The sequence below is a fragment of the Struthio camelus genome, chromosome 12 (genome assembly GCF_040807025.1).
Source record: "Struthio camelus isolate bStrCam1 chromosome 12, bStrCam1.hap1, whole genome shotgun sequence".
In the NCBI taxonomy this organism is placed as follows: Eukaryota; Metazoa; Chordata; class Aves; order Struthioniformes; family Struthionidae; genus Struthio; species Struthio camelus.
In genome coordinates, this window is record NC_090953.1 from 13,474,898 (window position 1) to 13,495,253 (window position 20,356).

At 41.4% G+C, this 20,356-nt stretch overlaps 2 protein-coding genes across 2 annotated transcripts in view; one reads left to right on the plus strand and one right to left on the minus strand.

Moving 5' to 3' along the window:
• MYEF2 (myelin expression factor 2) overlaps nucleotides 1-12,147 on the plus strand; it is a 30,744-nt gene extending 18,597 nt beyond the window's left edge. The window contains exons 16-17 of the mRNA XM_068958267.1: nucleotides 407-2,929; nucleotides 11,834-12,147. Coding sequence (XP_068814368.1) covers nucleotides 407-570 — 164 coding nt within the window. The 3' untranslated portion in view covers nucleotides 571-2,929; nucleotides 11,834-12,147. The remainder of the gene's footprint in view (nucleotides 1-406; nucleotides 2,930-11,833) is intronic.
• On the minus strand, nucleotides 1,316-9,869 carry SLC24A5 (solute carrier family 24 member 5). The gene is made up of 9 exons (XM_068958266.1): nucleotides 9,734-9,869; nucleotides 9,233-9,412; nucleotides 7,730-7,813; nucleotides 7,532-7,635; nucleotides 7,108-7,208; nucleotides 6,052-6,335; nucleotides 5,279-5,485; nucleotides 2,175-2,276; nucleotides 1,316-1,638 (listed from the first exon to the last, which is right to left on the minus strand). The coding sequence occupies exons 1-9, from the start codon at nucleotides 9,852-9,854 to the stop codon at nucleotides 1,316-1,318; spliced, it is 1,506 nt and encodes a 501-aa protein (XP_068814367.1). The 5' UTR covers nucleotides 9,855-9,869.
• Nucleotides 12,148-20,356: the final 8,209 nt, after the last annotated feature.

Sequence of the window (20,356 nt, forward strand, 5' to 3'; positions counted from 1 at the left end):
AATTACTTGATTGCTGTGATTACTTGGTATGTTACTGTGGTTGTCATACTGTAGTGAACATGGCGGATTGGACTGAATAATTCAGCTAATGGATCTTAATAGTCACATTTTGGCAGGGTAGCTGAACGAAATGCAAAACTTGGCTTAATAGGATACTTTTTTTCAAGCTTGAGGTTAAGTATAGCCATACTTCATCATACTAGGAAAGACTTGAAACAGTGGGTCTTGATTTGGATTCTTCACTGTTCTTTTGACCCACGTCAACTTCTCTGAATGGTCATCAGTCTGAAAGTACTAATTTTATATGTCTCCGTAGATTATATTGTAAAATGCCTTTTTTATTAGTTCTTTAAGTTGTTAGTGCACTGAAGACTTAAAATAACTGTTGTTTAACTTATTTACTCAGGTCATGTAATGTTTGCAGAAATAAAAATGGAGAATGGAAAATCAAAAGGCTGTGGAACAGTCAGATTTGACTCACCAGAATCTGCTGAAAAAGCCTGTAGGATAATGAACGGCATAAAAATCAGTGGCAGAGAAATTGATGTACGCTTGGATCGCAATGCATAATTTAAAACTATATGTTCAGGAACATTCCTATGTCTGTTTAGCTTCTCTATCCTAGTAAGTCATTTTTAGTAACATTGTATGCTTACAAAAGCTGTAAAAACGAACTTTTAAATCCCACCAGCCTTTAACAGTATAGTGTTTAATATACTGTGATACTTGTTAACTGAATCTTACTATGTTTGGTTTTTAAAGACAATTTGCCTGATTTTTGTTTTTGTTCTTTTGTTTGTTTTTTTAGAGGCACTGAGCCCACCTGCAGGTTCCATTAGACGGTGGGAGCTCTGGATGCTCAGTGCCTTTGGAAAATTAGGCCAAGTGTCTCTAGTCATTCAGTTTAAATGAATGGTTATACTGTTTTTAATAAAATAAGCCATTTTCTCTGTTAATCTCAAGATTGCATAGTGGGATTTGTTTTTTTTTTTCTGATTTTTTTTTTTTCTTCCTCCCCCCCGCCCTACCCTGTATCAACATTATAATGTAAAAATTGGATGTCTCTTTTTTTTCAAAATTTTGGTTTTATATGTGCATTGTAGTCATACTGTAATTCTTGACTTTAAAAGAAAGGGCTCCAAGTAGGCTGTGATGTTTTTGTTCTACTTAATATTACTTTAATGCCATGACTCCGTTCTGTAAATAAGATTTAGAGCCCAGTGGGAGTTTTGGATTTTTTTTTTTCTGACTAAATGAAGAAACTGATCGTTCTCTCTTGCTTTTATTTTTTCTTCAGTATAATCACTGATTAAAACTAGTTACCACAGACCCTTGTAGGATTGTTCCCTATGATACCAAGTTCATATAAAATTGATAATATAGTAAATACTAAGTACAGTACAAGACAGATTGCTCCCAATTTTTTATCTATTTTCCAGCCGTTCAGGTGAACTGCCAGAAAAATAAAAACAACAGAGCAGATAAGAGAAATGGCTGTGTATGTCAAACCACTGCTGTTCACTTCTATGGGTCCTGATGTATTTATGAAGGCAGTTTTTATAAACCAGGGTATTCCCAAGCACAGCATATCAAATACGTTGGATCCTACAATGTTAGACATAGCCATATCTCCATTTCCTGCAAAAAAAAAAAAAAAAAAGATAAATGACCCTGCCTGATTGTATCGTATAAAATTGTCAAACTTTTTTGGAGGAACAGACTCAATTTCTCACAGTGCACCATTCTCAGACTTTCAGCTGAAAAAACTATAGACATGATTATGCAGAGCATGGTTTTTAGGTACTACAGGCAGAAAAAGAATCGTCTCCCTAGATCACCAGCATCTGCACAGTTGCACTTAAAATATGTTAGCCAGGCAATTATAAAATCCAGTCATGTTTAAAATACCATGACCTATAGTTGTGTTTTGAAGTAAAATTATAACACTTGCTCAACAGCAAATCAAACTACTGGAATTCTTGTCTGAGATACTCTAGAGCTTTTAAGCAGCTGAGCCACAGCTACTTTATTTAGTATTAGTAAATTTAAGCTCTAGAATCGGTAATGACAATTTAAAGTTGCTCCTTGAAGTACTGGAGATATTGACAAGAATTTTTCCCATAGTTCCTTTTAAACACATTCAATGGAATGAGCCTGTATACCAAAATCTTTACCTTTTTGAGCCACCAGCACACTTGCAACTGTATCTGGTACACTTGTTCCTGCTGCTAGTAATGTGAGGCCCATTATTGACTCTGGAACTCCCAGTGTTTCACCTGCAGTTGGTACATAAAGGTAGAAAATGCTGTTATGTTGTTAGCTTAAGTTTCATCCAAAGAAATTGCTTTGGACTTTATCTACTGGAGCAACTATTAGTAATCATATGGTAATTCCAAAAGGAATCTTGACTAAATATAAACTTTGAAGTATAAAGTAGTTTAAAAAAAAAAATTAATCACCCTGTTCTTGTTCTTCAGAGTAAAAGAAAAAAAGAGAGAGAGAGAGGAAAAAAAGGAACTATAGTATAATAACCATCTTATTTCATAAGCTTTTAAAAGACTTGAGTGCAAGGTTTCCAGTCCTCGAGAGAATGCCAATTATGAACTGCTCTTTCAGATACAGTAAAAATTTAAATATATTTATTTTTTTTCCCCCTCTCCACTTTTGAAACATATAGTCATCTTCTATATTTTGGGCATCTCTGTGTTAGTGCGCAAAAGTCGCATGAAGCAATAACTCTTATAATTATCTGCTTTTTAAAGGGGGAGAAAAAAGCTCATGAATTTTCTTAAGGAGGAAGGTCATTAAGATCATTACTACAATACTTCAACTACATGGCTTTAACATTTCAATTCAATTAGAAAACTGAAGTTTTTGAGTTCCTTGTTGGATTCAGAAGACTGAAAAAGGAATAATTGTTAAATAACTCGTAAGTGCAAATAATCCTTTAGAAGTATCAATTTCCTTTAAGTAAATACTGGTTTAAATTAGAAAAAGTTTTAAATTATTACTAAAACAGCAGATCTTTTCTGTCCCACTGTATGTTTAGCCCTTCATGTTCTGGAAGTGTATAACTTTCTCCCTTAAAACAGGGATTCGGGTCCTCTTCAAAGCAACCGTTAGTTCTCCTAATGTAGCATTCCTGAGGATCGACTATGCTGAAGTACTTGATACCTTGATACCTCTGTTGAAACTATTAAATAATTACAGGTTGTTCTCAACTTTCGGTGACTAAAAACTATATAGCTTTTTTGCTCCAATTTTGAATTTTCACTTATAATGGTTTGACAATAATAAGCACAGTTTTCTTAAAATAAGAAGCAGTGCACTGTAAGCTAGGCCAGCAATGATTGCTTAGCACATGTTAGCTTAGTCTAGGTAGGTCCAGTAAATCTGTGTTCGAAGCTGCTTGTCTGTTCAAAGGGACTGAATATGATCCTGTGTAGAATTTATAGTGGTACTTATTCTTCCATCACTCCTAAAGTAAGAGATTTATAGGTTGAGGGACCAAAAAGTTCAGCTTGCAAACCATCCAGGCTGGAAAATAATGGTTCATGCCAAGCAAACCAAGTTGAAATATTAATTAGCTAACCATATGCACCAAGCACTAGTTTATAGCCCTGTGAAAACCTAAACTCAGGTGAATCCAATTTTTCTTTTTTATTAGATTTATCTTCTAATTAGAGGGTAATTTTTTTTTCTGGCAATTGACCATGAAGAGAGAATGGTCTTATTTTTCTAACCTTTAGTTCATTTTGTGTATTAGTAGCAATATCTTGCTAGTAATCAGAACTTCTTTGCTAGTGACAAAAAGTTGGTGTACTAAATCAGATTCATTCTTGACCATCAAAATTTAGTCCCCAGCTTTGGTACCTTTATGACATCCTGATCGGCAGTTTATGCAACTACAGCACCTTTTTGAATTATCCTTCATGAAAAAACCTGGATTTGAGAATATATATATAAAATATATATATATATAAAATGTAATTTGTAGAGTTTTAATGTGTAAATAGAACATATTTGATCTAGATGTAGTGGGACAAAGACCCTAGTGCTGCTTGTGATGACTTTTCAAAGTGGACTAATACACTATTTGAAACTCCAGCGTACCTGCTTTCATATGAATTAGTGCTTTGTCTAGTAGAACAGCAATAACGTTAATTAAATCATGGGAATTCTGTTTCAAAGGCTTCTAGCATTCAGACAGTAAACCATTGCTGTTTAAATACAAGTGGAGAATTATTTGACCAGGGAGTGAACCTGGTGGGTGTTACATCTGGCAATCTATTATTAATTTCTTAAAGGTCTACCGAATGTATGAGTCTTTTTCTGCACTTAATAAGGAGTTATTCATTGAACTTACTTGAAAACAAGTTTAAGATGCTGAACCAGCAGAATACTTGAGGAGGATTAGTGAGCTATAATGTGCAAATGGCAAGCTGGCAAGCTTTGTACTTTTTTTTTTTTTTCCTTGTTTGGAGATTTCTGTTTTTTGCTTGTTCTTAAAATTAAAAACCTGATTTTTCACAATCTGGCTAGAGAAACAATGAAATGTGGAGACAGGAAAAACCTTGAGGTATTAAAGGAATTATTTGCTTTTTTATGCAAGTTTGTACCCTTTTTCTCACTGGTAGGAAGACTTAAATGTAATGCTTTTACTGCTTCACTTTATGATGCAGATTTGTAAGAGATACATAAATACATGCACAACAAGAATGGTTAATGAACACGTGACACTAGTTCAAATAGAGTGGTACACAAATATGGGGTTCTCTTTTGGCAGTTAGTTTAATGGCACATCTCTTGTTAAAGTGTTCAAGGAAACTATAAGTCTATAAGTAATGGATCTTTTATGAAAACTTGAACCGTTAATTCCAGTCTTGGTGGATTCTATGTTTGTCAGGCTCCAGCTTGACAAGTTTAACACTATATATCAATTGTTGCACTTCACGAAGCAGTTTAATGAAGCTATCTGTCTCTTTAAACGTAGGCTATTTTTTGGAGCTGTGTGAACAAGTTCTCGTTCACGGTAAGCAGTTTGAAGCAGCTAAACTCTAAAGTGGTTTTCATCAGAGGGAGGAAGAAAGTAAACTAAAGAGTCTGAAATATAACTTTTGGTGGTTTTGTTTTTGTTTTTTTTGCACAGTGAAGTATACACTGCTAAGCTCTGACTATCAGTTGTGGGAAAGAAAACTCTTCATAGGGAGAAAACTGCTCTTTTTCAATGATTCTTGATTGGTTGATTCTGTATAGCAACAACAGTTTGGGTACCTACCTGCTATTGTTATCATCCATACAAGAACATAAGTCATTGCAGAAATCCATGCTGCTGAAAATAAAAATGTCACCATGAACCAGTTCCTCCAAAATTGTCTTCTGCAATCTGGTATAGTCAAAAAGAGCAGTGTAATAATAGGAAGGGATAACACCCACAGAATTCTCTTCATATCTGCTTCAGGCATGGTAAAGACGCTTGGATGATCTGTTGAAGAAAAAGTAACTTGTCTTAAACTGTAGCATTAAGTTTAAAGTGTTAGCATACGATCATACAACATGCCTCTACTTGTGAAAATACTGGAAAAAGGTAAAAGAAATTCTTCCTCAAGTTCTAACTGTAGCCTTATTACTACCTACATCAAACTGGACTAAACTCTGAAATTAAACTTACTTTATTACCATGTCACTAGGAGAACTAAGGTAGATTAAAAATGAACTTTTCTATGTAGGTTTACACAAAATGCTTATTGAGAATAAGCATGAACTGCTGTGTTGTTTTTTTTTTTTTTTTAACCTAAGTGAAGAGGAAACTGATGATCTGTAGCCACGTCATAGCTATTCCTTTACCTCTGTTATACATATTTTGGGCTATGAACCTGCCATTGTCATAAGATAACAGTATCCAGTAGAAGATAACATAGCAGTTATTGCTGAAGTCACTCATACTCTATTAAGAACATCTTAAAACCTACTCTTTATTAAAATTGATTTAGACAGGCATGCAGAGTGCCTGCATGAGGCACATAGCGACAACTGTAATAATACTTATACCTTCAGAGATTTCATCAAGCCCATGCAAACTTGTTGAAAGTTGTGAGTAGTTCAGTTCATCCTGAAAAATTCCACTATCTGTTCTTGACTGTTGACGAATTAGAGGTCCACTCTCTTCCCTCCATCCAACTAGCGGCTGCTGCTCAGCATCCTCTTCCATAGCTTTTGCAAAACATGTACAGCAGGGACTGAACTTCTTCATGATGTATTGATTGATTTTAATGTCAAAACACAGTACCAGAATATAACATCCATATATAAATAATAAGGAAGCACTTTCATACCTAGGATAAGAAATGGATTTTACATGATGTGTTATTAAGGAAAAAAAATTCTTTAACTCATTAAAAGGGCTGTGGTAAGGGGAAAGAACTAATTTGTTTGCATAGTAAAAGGAGAACACATGAAAGCATCTATTTGCACTTGCACGGGCAGTATCATGAAAGTTCATGAGCGTCTCCTTAACTCCCCTACTCTGCTGAGTCTTTGTTGTGTGTTGCATAGCTGCATGTGTTCTAGGGGAACTTACTGACTTAACTCTCGTTTTCAAAAATTGAGTCTTCATGCGATGGTTAAAGGGAGGGATAGTATGTGGTGTCTTGAGTCAAACTTCAGAGAGCTAGTGCTGGACCTGTCTCACTTGCTAAGACTACAGGAATTTCAGTGTTGACTGAAGGGAGTTAACATCAGAAGCTTATGATCTGCTTCTGGCAGACAACTGTTTCTCGTAAGAGTGATGCTGTTCAAGGAGAGGCTTGAAATGAGTAAACTAGGAAGACTAAATGCTATGCTAAAAGAGTTCTGATACAAATTGTGAAGTCTGTAGAGAGAAACCTATGCAGATCAGACTATAAATATGCAGGGTTTGAATGTTTCTGTAATAATTTTCACAAGCGTCGTGACTTTCTACATTTTTAAAGCCAGCAGGATGCTCATTTCTGTTAGTGAATGGCAATTCAGGCTACTTGAATTTTGGAGTTGTTTTTTGTTTGTTTGTTTTTAAATAGTCTCACTAGTCTCCAGTCAACATGAAATCAACACTACTTGTGCTCTTACCAGTAAATTCTGTTGTCAGATATCATCACAAGGACCGCCACTACACTAACTGTATACGCCAGACAGTCTCTAAACAGCGGCCAACAGGATAGCCTCGAAACCTGCAGAACACATTCATTTACTTTTTTTTTTAAACTTGTCTGTTATACTTTCACTAAGTGCTGTAAATGCTGCATCAATATGTTGTTTCTATATTGTGTAAAAACTTATGATTCTTAGGAATGACTTAAGTATGATATTTAATAAGTTAGTGTTTTTAAAAACTTTCATAGCAAGTTATCTTAAAACTGATTACATGCTGGTTTTGCTACTAAATAATAAACTTGACAGTTGTCATAGTAAGTCTCTCTTGGCTTTTGTCAGTAAATCAGAAAAGATAATCAATTTGTCCCTGAGCAGCATAACTATCAAAGACGATACATACCACACTAGAAAAGAGCCCACAAGCTGCACAAATACCAAGAAGATTATAGACTGCTGATCCAAGGATGGTGCTAACACCGATATCTCCCTTTGTGACGAAGACTCCTGTAAGGAAAGTCACTCTTTCTGGTTATGTTCCAGTCTGGCATGCAAGGAAAAGAGAATTTTAGATTCTGAGGAGTCAAAACATGTCTCTTACCTAGAAAAGCAGTGACAAGCTCTGGAGCAGAGCTTCCAGCAGCCATAAAAGTTGCTCCAGCAACGTCCTGAGAGAGGCCAAGGCCTGAGGATAGAGTAAAAGAATTGCTAAAAAAAAAATCATATACTTCAGTAGTCTGTAGCCATTATTCACATCAGTCTGTATATGTTAGAAGTTACTATATTTTAATATAAATAGAATTAACTTTGCTTACTTCTATGCAGTTTGCATATATTTATTTGAAATTAGTAAAATAATACATTGAAAACAGCCTTGTTTGTTGGCAGATAGGCTTGGGCTGACTTATTTGTAAATTTATTACAAAAATTAGTTTAATGAAAAAGAACTACAGCTAAGATCATGCCCAAATCTCTTGTATTAAAATAGATGTACTTATTTAGGCTTTAATTCTACTTCATATGGATAACAGTTGCAAGGAGATTTCCTTGGACTATAGTGTGGTATGGCTACCCGATCCCCATCGAGTTTATCCATCTTGCAGGGAAATCCATGCTACTATGTCTTCATGTACCAGACATAAGAGTTAAATTCAGACCAGTGCTGCTTGGATCTTACAGTCCAATATTCACTTTCTATGGACAGTGTAAGAGCCTGTGTCTTGTTTGAATGAAATGAGATTTTTGTTCTGAAGCTATTTCTGAAGCATACCTATCACTTTTTGGATTAAGCTCACAGTGAAGAGCAGTGTGGCTAACTGTGGAAAACCAGTCTGAAAAATGCTTATTTATCATCAATAAAACGATATATCAGCTCCACAGCAATGTTTAAGCTTACAATTCCTGTAAATGTTCTGATCCTGGAGAATGTTTTCCGGTGTTCAAGGATGTGGTTCCCTAGCTTTTGTTTGTTTGCTTGACGGTGGCTAAGGCCATCTTCTTTTCAGTTCAGTGACATTTCAATTCAGTCATATTTCAATATAGCCTGCTGGAGCCGGGCAGTTATTACAGGCCGATTACAATCCACCAAGCTATTGCAACTGTAGAATTTCTTCTCTTCCTGCGTTGTACCTTCAATATGTATACGGTAGCTCATGATGATACTTGTTCAACTTTTTTGGGAGAAATACAGAAACTTTAGTAAGGAAAGTATTTCCCATGTTTTAATACAGGAAGAGTTTGGGTTTCTTAGGCTTTTGTGGTCGGGGGGGGGGGGGGGGGGGAACTTTGTTAGTAACCTAGACATAATACTGCTCACCCCGTTATGTTGTCAGCTTAGTTAATACTGAGGACGTTTTAAGGTTTGTTTTTGCAGGCATAAGGAAAGCATTTGTTAAATAAGTGCTTAACTTGGAATGCAATTAGAGTTTCTTTTTAAATACTGTACAGATATGTTGCATCAGTTTAAATAGTGTATCGGTGAGCCTAAGTCTGCGCGGAGAGGCTGGAGGCCGGCTAGCGCTGCCTGCTCCGGCCCCGCAGCTCGCCCCGGAGAAGGCGCTGCGCGAGCGGTTGGTTGGACGGGAGCATCAGGACATGCACTTACATTCGCTAATGATCTCTAGAGAAGGCAGGAAGTAGTCATCGCATACAATAGACACCGCCAAAAACATGTAAAGTATAATTATGAAATAGATAACGATTCCTCCGTCCTTCCTCTCCTGTGGTGTAAAAAACCCTTCAGGAAACTCCGATGAAGAGGAGGGGACGCAGCTCGTGCTGTTGCCTGAAAAGCGAGAACAGCGGTGTTACGCATCCCAGCTAACACCTTTTTTTATTCTTCAGGCGGTAGGACTTCGGCGGCTTATCGCTCCAAACGGAGGATGGCCTTCAGCGGATTTCTTTTAAATAGACGCATTTTTGATTGAGGGACGAGCCTAGCTGCGGCAGTACCGATAAAGAGGCAGCAAGGGGGAACCTCGCGGATCGGCTGATGCCAGCTGGCCTCAGCCCTGGCGGCGGCTTCAGGGCCAGGGAAGGGGCCGCTCTCATCAGATGGCGAAGCACGCACCGGCACCCCGCTGCCCCCCGCCATCTCCCTCCCTACCTGCGTCTGCGCCGAGGCGCTGGGCCCGCGCGGTGCGCGGCGGCGGCTGCCAGGTCGCCAGCGCCGCCAGCGCCACCAGCAGCAGCGCCCGCCGCCGCCGCCCGCCGCCGCCCGCCTGCATCTCGGCGGCCCCGAGCAGCACTGAGCGGCCGGGGCGGAGGCAGCAGGGGCTTAGGGGCCGGCAGGGTCATGTGAGGGCCGGCCGCGGACCTCCCTCCGCCTCCGGCCCGGGGGCAGCCGGGCCCCGGCCCCCGCCGCAGAGGGGAGCGCGGGGGGGGAGCGGGCCGGGCCGGGCCTCGGCGGCGCCGCCGAAGCCCCCCGGCGCCGCCCCGCGAAGGGGAGGGAGCCCGCGGCCTGCGGGGCCGGAGCCCACGGAGCGGGGCGGAGGGGCGCCGGCGGGGAGCCGCCACGCGTGGGCCCCCTCCGTGGGCTGCGGCCGGCCAAGGCGGGCGCGTGGGGCAGCCGGGGTGGCCGGGAGCCCCGGGGGTTTCGCGCCTCGGGCAGGTGCGGGCAGAGCCTGGTGCCTGCGGAGGCCGGGCGACGTCGAGGGCCTGCGTGGAGGGAGCCGGTGAGGGCACCGCGTTCAGGCCGCGGTAATTACCGCCGCCCTTTTTACGTTTGCGGGGGTTGGGGGGGTACGGTGTTTTGGCCGCCTACGGTGCAAATGCTTGAAGGGGTAACAGATTAGTTTAAGCTTACTCCCCTGTTTTGGCGAAGGCTGTGTCTGTCTGCTGTGAGAACTTCAGAGTTTGCTCCCGCAGAATAAGGGTCTGCCACAACCCCGGCTCGCGGCCGCACGAGCACCGAGCTTCCCCGCCCGAGGCAGAAGAGCTGTTGGCGCTGCTTAGGTACGCTGTTCAGCAAGAGCACCGCGGAGACCAGCCGCACAAGCCTCCGCTTCAGACCCAGTCAACTGAACTTCTGTGTCTGATGCCCTTTCCACCGTGAAGTCATGTGTGTGATTGAGGATTAAATAGTAAAATACAGTCTTTTAGCAAGTTGGCTTTGTAACCTCCCCCTGCCCCCCAACACTGGTTACTGGGAAGGAAACAAAGAGTTACGTTTCCAGTGAATTACTTATAAACTTACCTCCCTAAACATTTCCAATACCGTTATGCAAAGTCACATTTTGAAGTGCCAGTGTTATTACTAATCATTGATCCGGTACAGGGCTAATGATCCCATTTTGTGAGAAAAAAGTGCAAATTGGAGAACATTGTTTTGCTTCGTTGCACCTAATCCCTCTGAACACTTCTTGTTCCCTAAATCCATGTTGCCTAATAAGTGATCTACCTCACTGTAGTATGTAAGAGCTGAGGTAAGGTGAAAAAGTGGATGAATAATTTTCCTCTGTAATAGAATGGATTGAATCAATAAAATATTGTACAGCCACTATTAGAATATGAACACCAGCTCCCATAAAAAATATTCTGGAACAACAGGTTCTGCAGCAATTGCTATTGCCTATTTCTGATCCTCCTGTGACCTAGAATGCTTTTTACTAGAGTAAGAGTAATTTTAAGGGTCAAGATTTTGGGGATGACAGCTAACTTTCAGAGAATGAGTTCTCCGTGCTTTCTGAAAAGCAGACTGAAGCAGAGTTGTGGCAGCTGCTGCTTCTCCTGCTTTAGAGGAGGAAATAAGTAATTCTGCTCTTGAAAGATTTAAGGATTTTCTTCTGAATCTCATTCTCCACCAGCATAAAACAATAGGAATTTCCAGAGTCCTGATTAAATTACTGGCGTCTGTTTCCCTTACGTTGGCCAACAGAAAGCGTTTCATTATGAAGGTAAGACGCTTCCTTGCCGTTGCCTGAATTTCTTCCACAAAGCTTAGGGTTATCATTTGTCCACTCTTAAAGTGCCAGCACGGTTTTCTGATATCTGCTCTTTCATTTCAATTTAGACGTTTTTGATGGCATACTTGTCTTCTACAGGTTTAAATTACATACAAGCCATGCGTTTGGATGAGCATGAGTTCTCTGGAACAGCATAGTGCCTACTATGTAGTTAGGAAAGCTTAGTCATGTGGTTTCAGGATTTGGAGGTTTCACTATGGTCTGTTTTTGCTCTCTGTTCAAGCTCTAATTCCCTTCTGCAGGCACCCCCCTCTCTGTGCATAGCTGAAGCAAAAGCCAGAGTTTTGATTTTAGTGAAGGCTGAAGCCTACTTATTTTGTCAAGAAGTTGTAAGCGTGATCGCTGCGCTCCTGCCTTCCTTGCAAAGGACACCCCGGAGAGAGCAACAAATAGAAAAAAAAGAGAGCTTCCCAGCACGAGGAACCCTGGGATACTTATCTGCGTGCTTGACCCAGTGCAAAAATACTGACAGCCAGACTGTGTTTTGGCCTCAGCATGGCTCCTGGCTGCCTGGTCTGGGCTATTTCAGTCTGCGAGGGTACTCTGCAAAGCGGAGGTGAGTCAACTAGTAGAGCAGATTTATTGTGTGCTGCTGCATTTTTTTTTCGCTGCTGTTAAGATAAAGTCCAAACCCTTAATGGTAAAACAAAAAAGAATAAATTCTTCGGAGCTTGTAAAGGAGAGAGAAGGGCAGCATTTGCTCGTCAGGCTTCTAACGCTAATGTTCTGCCACCAACTAGGACGTGCCACAACCTTCGAGGGCTGTGGAAGCACACACCTCTTAAAGGGTGAGGTAGCATGGGACTGCAGGAGCCATGGCTCCTTTCTCAGTGTCCTCATTCAGGTGTAAACTGGGTATCATACATCTGAAAGACCCCACTCAAGGGAGGACTGAGAATTGTTTTTGTTAGGGCTTAAAGCAAGAGGAGATTGCCTGACTCCGCCTGGGTGCATATAGGAGGCAGAGTGTGAAGGGAAAGCTGATGGGGCAACTGGAAGAGGTAGGAGAAAAAGTGTATTGGGATCAGCTGTGTGCCCTCAGACAGCAGGTGCTTGTTTTCTTGCGGGTGGGGTAGGACTTCAGTACTTCTTTACAAGGCACAGAAACAGGGTTTTGCTGTGAGTTTGGTTAGGGTCTTTCGAGGTGTATTTGCTTTTTTCATAATGTCAGCAGGCAAGATGTGGATGTTGGGGGGAAAAAAGCAGGTGAGTTTATCAGAGTATAAGGCAAATAGGAGTCCTTGCTGGTAGGATCCAGGACAGTACCTTGGCCAGGTTCTAGTGCTCAGATGAAAAAAAGATATGGGGATAGGATACTGAGTCCATGACTAACTCTCAACAGCAAAAGTGATTTTTGTGAGGACTGGGCCCTTACTGGAGTTGGGGGAAAGGAGGTGCAGGTATGTGGATTCAACTGACCAAGCTTCCTAGTTAGATATCTGTAGCGGGTAGGTATAGATGGTAGTATGTAGCTGTGCACTGGGCTCTGATACTACCTGATTTCCTTGAGCTGTCTCTGTACTTGTAATTTTTCTTCTAATTCAAACAGTGGCCTACTGTTTCAGTCTCACATCAGGTCAAGGTTTGGGCACTGACTTTTCCTCTCTTCTCCTTCTCCAGTGCAAGGTCTCCTGTACCTGTCTGTATTGTGGTAGGCTGTTTCAGCTGGCAGAAAGCTAGTGGGTTTGTTTGTTTGTTTTGTTTTTGTTTTTGCTATGGTCTGTGTAAAAACACTCCAGTTTAGGGTTGAATGGGTACTAGAGGTGCGCTGCTCAGTCAGCCCCAGGGCTGGCAGGAATGCAGCTTGCTGTTAATGGTGCCCTAGTGTTATGGCTCCTGTCCCAGTATGTGACCTTGTGCATAGACATGCCTTTCTCATGTGATCCTCTGTGCAAGTGATCCTCCAGATATTAGGCCTTATGACATGTGCTGGGAAGCAAAATAAGTGAAAATGTTTTCTTCCTCAAAAAAGCTATTCTTGTGATAATCTGATATTTTCTCTCTTTGGCAGAAAAGAAGCCAAGGATGAAAAGGGAAATGACTGGTCTACTGTTGCATTGGGAGGCTGTGCTAGGACACAGAAGATTCAGAAGGTTGGTTTCTAAACTCCCTTTCTTCTGTTCATGATACTAGTGTTAGTTACTCTAGCCTCCGTAAGAACATGTAGGTGGAATGGTGGTCCCTAAAAGAGCTGGTTGAATAAATTCTCTCTCCTACCCTGAGGTGCTCGAATATCACCTTAAGGTGATAAGGGATATTTAAGTACCTAGACAGATACTTTACTGTTTTGGAGTTAAAATAAGTCTCCTCCATGTAACTCCATTATTCTTTATTTAAAAGATAAATATGCCATAATTGTCAGCCCAGATATTCCCCTTTGTCAATGTTTCACGGCTCACTTTCTGGGCTTAGATAGATTGATGATAGCTATTTAATATTCTTTCCTCAATAACCAGCGATTTGAAAGTTGCCAACTCTCATGACGGTTGCTGCTTTTCTTAAAGCATCAGCTTCTTGATGTATGTTAGCCACACAAGAATCCTAGCTTTCTTTTTCCTTTCTTTCAAATGAATAGTTTCGGAGAAAGCTTAAAAATGCGTTTATTTCCCTCCGAGCATTAGAACTTCAGATTCACATGACAATTAAAATATTATTCTCAAGCTAGTCTCATGACTTTGAGTAAGAGGTGATGGGGTTAATTCATGGTTTTAGAACAATGAATCGGATCGGATTTCTAACCCTCAGCTCCCTGAGATACACAAGGGGCCAAATGTTCTGCTGTTACTACCTATGAAAATCACGGTAAGACACAAACTGCAGTCTCTGGTGACAACTAGCAAAGCTGTTGAGCTGTGAAGGACTAGCATGTGGTAGGCAACACAAGCCTGCGTGACTCAGATCTCTTCTAGAGCTGATGTGAAGTTAACAACTCTTGGCCTTTGTATTCTGGGCCTGCATGTGAGGTGAATGTTTCTTTATTGACTCTAAGCTGTGAAGTCGTGAGCAGTGTATGTTTTTAGGTGGTTCATAATTAGACTTCAATGCTAATATGTCAGTAAGCTAAATGCAGGAAGCCTCCAGCTTTTCACTTGTGCTGTCTGACTGCCTCCAACTGTGCTTCAGTCACTAAGAGTGAGTGAAGAGGTAACTTACTGGCAGACAGACTGTGGAAGCATGCAGACTACGTAGTCAAGGGTGAGTAGCTGTGGTGAGAAGTCATTTGGGACTACTCTCTTCTCTGGGGACTGCAGTTGTGAAATATTTTTCATGTAAGCTTTGAAATGGAGTACAGTCAATCCCTGCAGTAGCGTGGATTTCACTTACCTTGCAGGCCTCGCTTGTGTTCCTAGCCTGACAATGGCATAGCCTGCCTGACTTAGTTAAGGCTGCCTACAATGTCAAAAAAGCTAGAAACTGCTTGGTATGTTTTTTGCTTGGTTGCTTGTTCTCAAATGAATGCCTTTTGAAAGGAGAATGTAGCACAATCAAGCGGAGAAGATAGAATCGATTCATTTTTGGTGCCTGTGGATTTTTATTTTTCCAGTGATTCAAGAATACAAAATTATGTCTCCTGTTTTCAGGCCCGAAGACCTTTCTCACTTTATCTGCTGTTTCTTTGGTGAAGTTCTGCTGTAGTTATCATGGTCTTGGCTTGCTCACTGATTGGTATGATAATCTGTTAAGGACATCCAAAGAATCTCTCAAACTGAAAATTAGACATGCTCCAGATTGACCTAAATCCTAGGAATGCTTAAGAGGAGCTCCTCCAGTAGTGTCTTTAACGCTCCTCCATGTTAAGTGCTTTCCTTTGGTTAAAAGCCCTCATTAGGACAGTTGGAATGCGTTACAAACGTCGGTGCGTTCGGTATCATGAAATTGAATGGCTGATGCTGGTTGACTGCCTAGATTGATCACATCAGAAAACCTTATCTCAAAGGCTAGATAATCCTATTTATATTGCAGTCCTCTTTCAGCAACACAACTACTACCAGGAAAGCAGGGCTGTTGCTACCAAGTAATGTAACTTATTATAAGAAGCTCTGTAGAGAAGCTTCTATATACAGTTCTTGTTTGATATCTTGAAATCTTGATCTAGTGCCTTTAGACTATTTTAAGACTGTGAAACTCTGAAGGCTGCACTTAGTCTAAAAAGGATAAAATATTTTGGATGCTCTGCAAAGAGAGCCAGAATACTTGAAGCATGCAAGTCAGGTGTTTGGGTACAGGATGGTCAAGAACTGAAGCAAAGCGTTGAGGTTTATGTGGAAGCTGTATGGGTAAAAGTAACAATGCACCACGACCACTTGGGGTGCTCTGTTCCATCCCTGTCACCCCATCAGTATGTGTATATAACAAGTACACCTCCACCTTTTCTGTTGCTGATACACTGGTATGTCAGCAGGGCAGGTAAATATACCACCAAACACGGTGCGGGGGGAGTAGATACTATCAATAAATGAGTCAGCTGTTTCTTTGATACAAGCTTGGGTTTTTTTGCTTGAATATGCAAAGTCTTGTTTCCCTGGACCAAGAACAGGAAACTGCTTCCTTGCTTGCAATTTCTAAGCCTGTCTTTTCTTGCCGGTTCCGTGCACTGAGTTCTGGCCCCTCTCAAGAGGGCTTCCACTTATGTTTTCTGCGTGGTGGTGGTGGTGTTCTGTGGGTTTTTTGTTTTGTTTTTGTTTTGTTTTTTTCCTCTTCCTGTTCACACAGGCACTTTAACAACGCTTGTGCTTGTACTTACGCTGGGGTATATGCTTGTTTTCCCCACTTTCTCGAGTCTATTTTCTGTGGCTTTTTTACTTTAGCTCTGCGCTTGGGCTGTCTTGGGGCTTGGCTTCATCCACTGCCTGCCATCCTTTCAGCACGCTTCCCTTGTACTGTTCTGGAGATCAAGAGCTGTGTCGTGAAGCTGGTCACAGCCTCTGCAGTTTTTGGGAGTCTACTGGGTTTGGTTTTTGTTTTATTTTGTTTTTGTTTTGGATTTTCTGTGCGTGTATGTTGCTGATGAAAGTGTAGCTTCTCTGGCAGCTTCCGGTTGACCTTGAGTTCGTAAACGCTCAGGGATTTACATTTTACATAAATAAAATGGGAACTGTTGTTCTCGTGGTTGTTTCCTGCAAGTTCGGTTACCGCAGCGGGTATCTCTGGAGATGAAACAAACTCTCAGTAAATAAGCGTCTGTGTATCAACAGCATCAGATAGTGTTTTCTTCCGTGCGATAGCTTCTTTTCACGTATTCATATAACTGAACAAGCATTAGAATAATAATTACTGACATGCTAGAGAAGAGACGCACTTAATTCTATTTTATAGGCTGCCAAGTTGTTTCACCGGATAACATTGCGTGTACTAGCATTGTTTACAGTGTACTAGGTGTTGCTGATTTGAGGGAGTTCCTGTGTTTCAGAAATTGATTGGTAAAATACAGTGTGTTGCAGAACTATTACTTGTGTATGTTGGTTTATGTTACTGTGTGTCAGCCTAAAGGAGAGTCCTTGCCTTTTAAAATACCTTCAGATTTTGGTGCAGAATCTGTGATGCTGATCTTCTTTACTTTGACTGTGCGTGTTGTGATATCCTTGTGGAAATTCTCTTTTCCTCCCCTCGCGCAGCCTCAGGGCTGAGGCCAGCAGGGAAAGAAGCCGCTTGGTTGCCTTACGGCTGTGCCTTTCCTTCAGAGGGGCAAGGAGGGGAGTGGGGACGGTTTTCGGAGGAGCCGGAGCAGGGGGCTTCGTGGCAGCCTGGCTAGACAACGCAGCGTAAGCCTGTTGTATCCTCTGCAGTGGAGAGGGAGGGCAACAAATTGAGGAGCAGAAACTTCAGGTAAAATACAGCTGATATGGCTGCGTGCCAGAAAGGTGGTCTAGATAGATAGCTCCGTGAACATGGAGTTTATGAACACTGGCTGAAATTCAGCTGCAGCTTCTTGAAAAAATTTGTTCTCCTGGTTTATATTGTGTGTAGAGTTCATGTAAATTATATCCGGCCTAATGTACAAGTTACACGTGTGTGCAGATGCCTGTCTTTCCTCTGCAAACACTCTGAGCTTTACATGAAGATGAAGGCACAAAATCAGTTCTGTGCCTCTGTCAGGGAGATGACGGAACTATCACTGTTCAAATGGAGCTGTGCGGGCAACTGAAGCATGAAATTCTTGCAAGCTCTGAGAAACGTGGCTCTTTGGAGAGCTCTGGTGCAGTCCCCCACTGCTTCCTCATGAGGTGTCTCATCACCAGACAGGCAGACTGTGTTTTGTCTGAGAACTTCATTTCTCCCTAGCTCACAAACTTCTGGCCAGTTACTACTGATTATTCCTTCCAATAATTCCTTCCAGTGTGGACTTCCATTTCACAGTGGAGCTTTCCAAAGTTACGTAAAACCTTACACATTCCAGAGGAATTTTGTTATTGCTATAAATGCTGGAACATAACATTTTTAATTTTGTAGGGCAGCTTTACAGTTTTTATCAGGCCTTAAAATAATGAAGATATTGATGACTTAATCACAGCACACAATATACAGATAATACCGCATCTTTCAAAAGATGCGTACTGCGGTTACAGATGAACTGATGTGGTAGGGCTGAAACTTTTTTGCCCCTCAGGATAGAACAATTATTATATCCTTATGTCACTAAAACTTGTTTGTCGCATTCTCAGGTATCATAGCCGCTACATAATTTAGGGTCTTCTCATCCGTTTTAAAAGCATCTAGCTTGCGCATCTGTTCCCTGGCCACTGGAAGTATCATTTCTTAGTGATGACTTATCACTAATAAACATAAACAGCAACCACACAGATGAAGTACACGGTATATGCAAGTTAATACTGCTTCCTCTGTGGACTGTTCTCCTTGAAATCAGGTGACTGGAGTGGCAAACAGGTCTTCCGCGGCTGTCCTGTGACAGCTTTACAGGAAGGCTATTTCAGTGCCAGCTGGTTTACTGATAAAATTCTCAGCTTACTTTTTCCTGGGTTGTTTTTAAAGGTTTCTGTTGCCAAGATTTCTCAGAGCTTGATTGAATAAATAGCTGATTCAGCCGACAACGGAATAGACGCTCTGTTGATGGCAACTGGTGAAGCGAGTGGACCTGCTTTAGGAAGCTTGTGCTCCAGTCTCTTGTGTCCACCCTGACCCTCTGCACTGTCAGCTGCACTGAGTGACAAATCATCGTTTTGTCTGTGCTGGAGGAGACAAAGCTTTCTGGCAGGGAAAGAAAAAATCCTGATAACTCACCCCTTCCCCATCCACTGCTGATAGTGGTTCTGCTTACCAAGCAAAGCTAACAAAACTGATCCGGAGCAAGCGGTGAGCTTGCTTTACTCTGTGGCCCGAGTACTTGACAGAGCCAAAGGGCTAGACAGCGGTCAGCCTTATGCAGTAGGTGACCCTCTGTGATGAGGGTGCATGCAGCACAGAAAGCTGTTCCAGCATGTCCTGGGTTAACAGTTTCATCTCAAAATCCCATGTCCCTTTAGATGTTTTTGCAGATGCTTTGTTCACACAAGAACAGATTTAATAGCCCAGATCATAGCTCCGTTCAGTCCAGTTCTGTTTCTGGCAACAGCAACTGTGGATCTCTAACAAAGAGCGTAAGCAGGGGGCAAGCATGTTTGCATATATTACTAGTTTATTCTTTCAGTCTTCAGCTGCAGCCCAGGATTGGTATTTTTGTGTTTAGTAGATGTTTTTTTGATGGATTTTTCTTATGTCAGCTTGTGTATTCACTTCTGAGCACTTGGAAACTCTTTTTATCTGTAGCACCCTGAGGCAGTGAGTTCCACAGACTGGCTACACGTAGCATGAAGCAACAACTTCCTTTGTGGATTTTCAACCTGCCCTCTCATTGCTTTATTTGTTGTCCCTTCTTCTCCCTTTATTACAGTACACATTGAGCAGTTGTTCCCTGCTCTCCTTCTCCGCATCATTCAGCTTCTATCGTATTTCCCCCTCAGCCATCTGTTTTGCAGAGTGCATGTAATTGTATCTTGTGTAGAAGTCATTTCATTCCTTTAGATGTCCTTATTGGCCTTTATACCTTTTCTGAATCCACCATATCCCCTGGGAAAAGGAGCTCAGAATTGAACATGATATTCAAGATGTAGGTACTCCATGGAATTATACAATAGCATAAAGATATCTTCTGTTCTGTTTCTAATAACTCCCAATATTTGATTTGCTTTTTCGGCTGCTGCTATGCATTCAGCTGATGGTTTTCATTGAATTACCTTTTGTAGCTTTACAGTCTCGTTCTTGAGTAAGAATAGCTGGTTTGGAGGTCATTGTAAATGTAGAGCTAGAATTTTCTTTTCTCAAGTACATTGCTGCTGAATTTCATCTGCCACTTTGAGAAATTTTTAGTCAAAGTGACAGATTTTTTCACAATCATTTCCTGTCTGTTTGAGGAGAAGCAGTGGTGACAGCCTCAGCTTTGTGATGTATCTCCATAGTTTCCTCCAACTATGTTTCCATTAGCTGGGATTACATCATATTCAACCAACAGCTGAAGCTCTTTCCAAGACTATGTGGAGCCTCTCACTGTGCTTTTCTGGTGCTTACACCCACTGGAGCCAAGGCAAAATCACTCAGAATCAAGGAGTGGCTTTAGATGGGTACTTGTGTTTTCCTATGAAATTCCAGAGAGACCAAATATAACCCTCTGGTCAATGTGAAGGATGAGACTGTGTCTTCTGTTTAAGTGAAGTGTTGAATGTATACCTCTGTGCTCTCTGGGGTTTTAGCAGCACAGGTCTAAATTCTGC

Bases quoted from the DNA above. Each gene is read 5' to 3' on its own strand.
- SLC24A5 (XM_068958266.1), bottom strand. From the start codon at position 9,854: ATGCAGGCGGGCGGCGGCGGGCGGCGGCGGCGGGCGCTGCTGCTGGTG. The intron at 7,636-7,729 runs GTAAGAGACATG...CTTTCCTTACAG, and splicing joins GCTTGTCACTGCTTTTCTAG to GAGTCTTCGTCACAAAGGGA. The intron at 5,486-6,051 runs GTATAAGTATTA...TTTCTTCAACAG, and splicing joins GCTTGATGAAATCTCTGAAG to ATCATCCAAGCGTCTTTACC.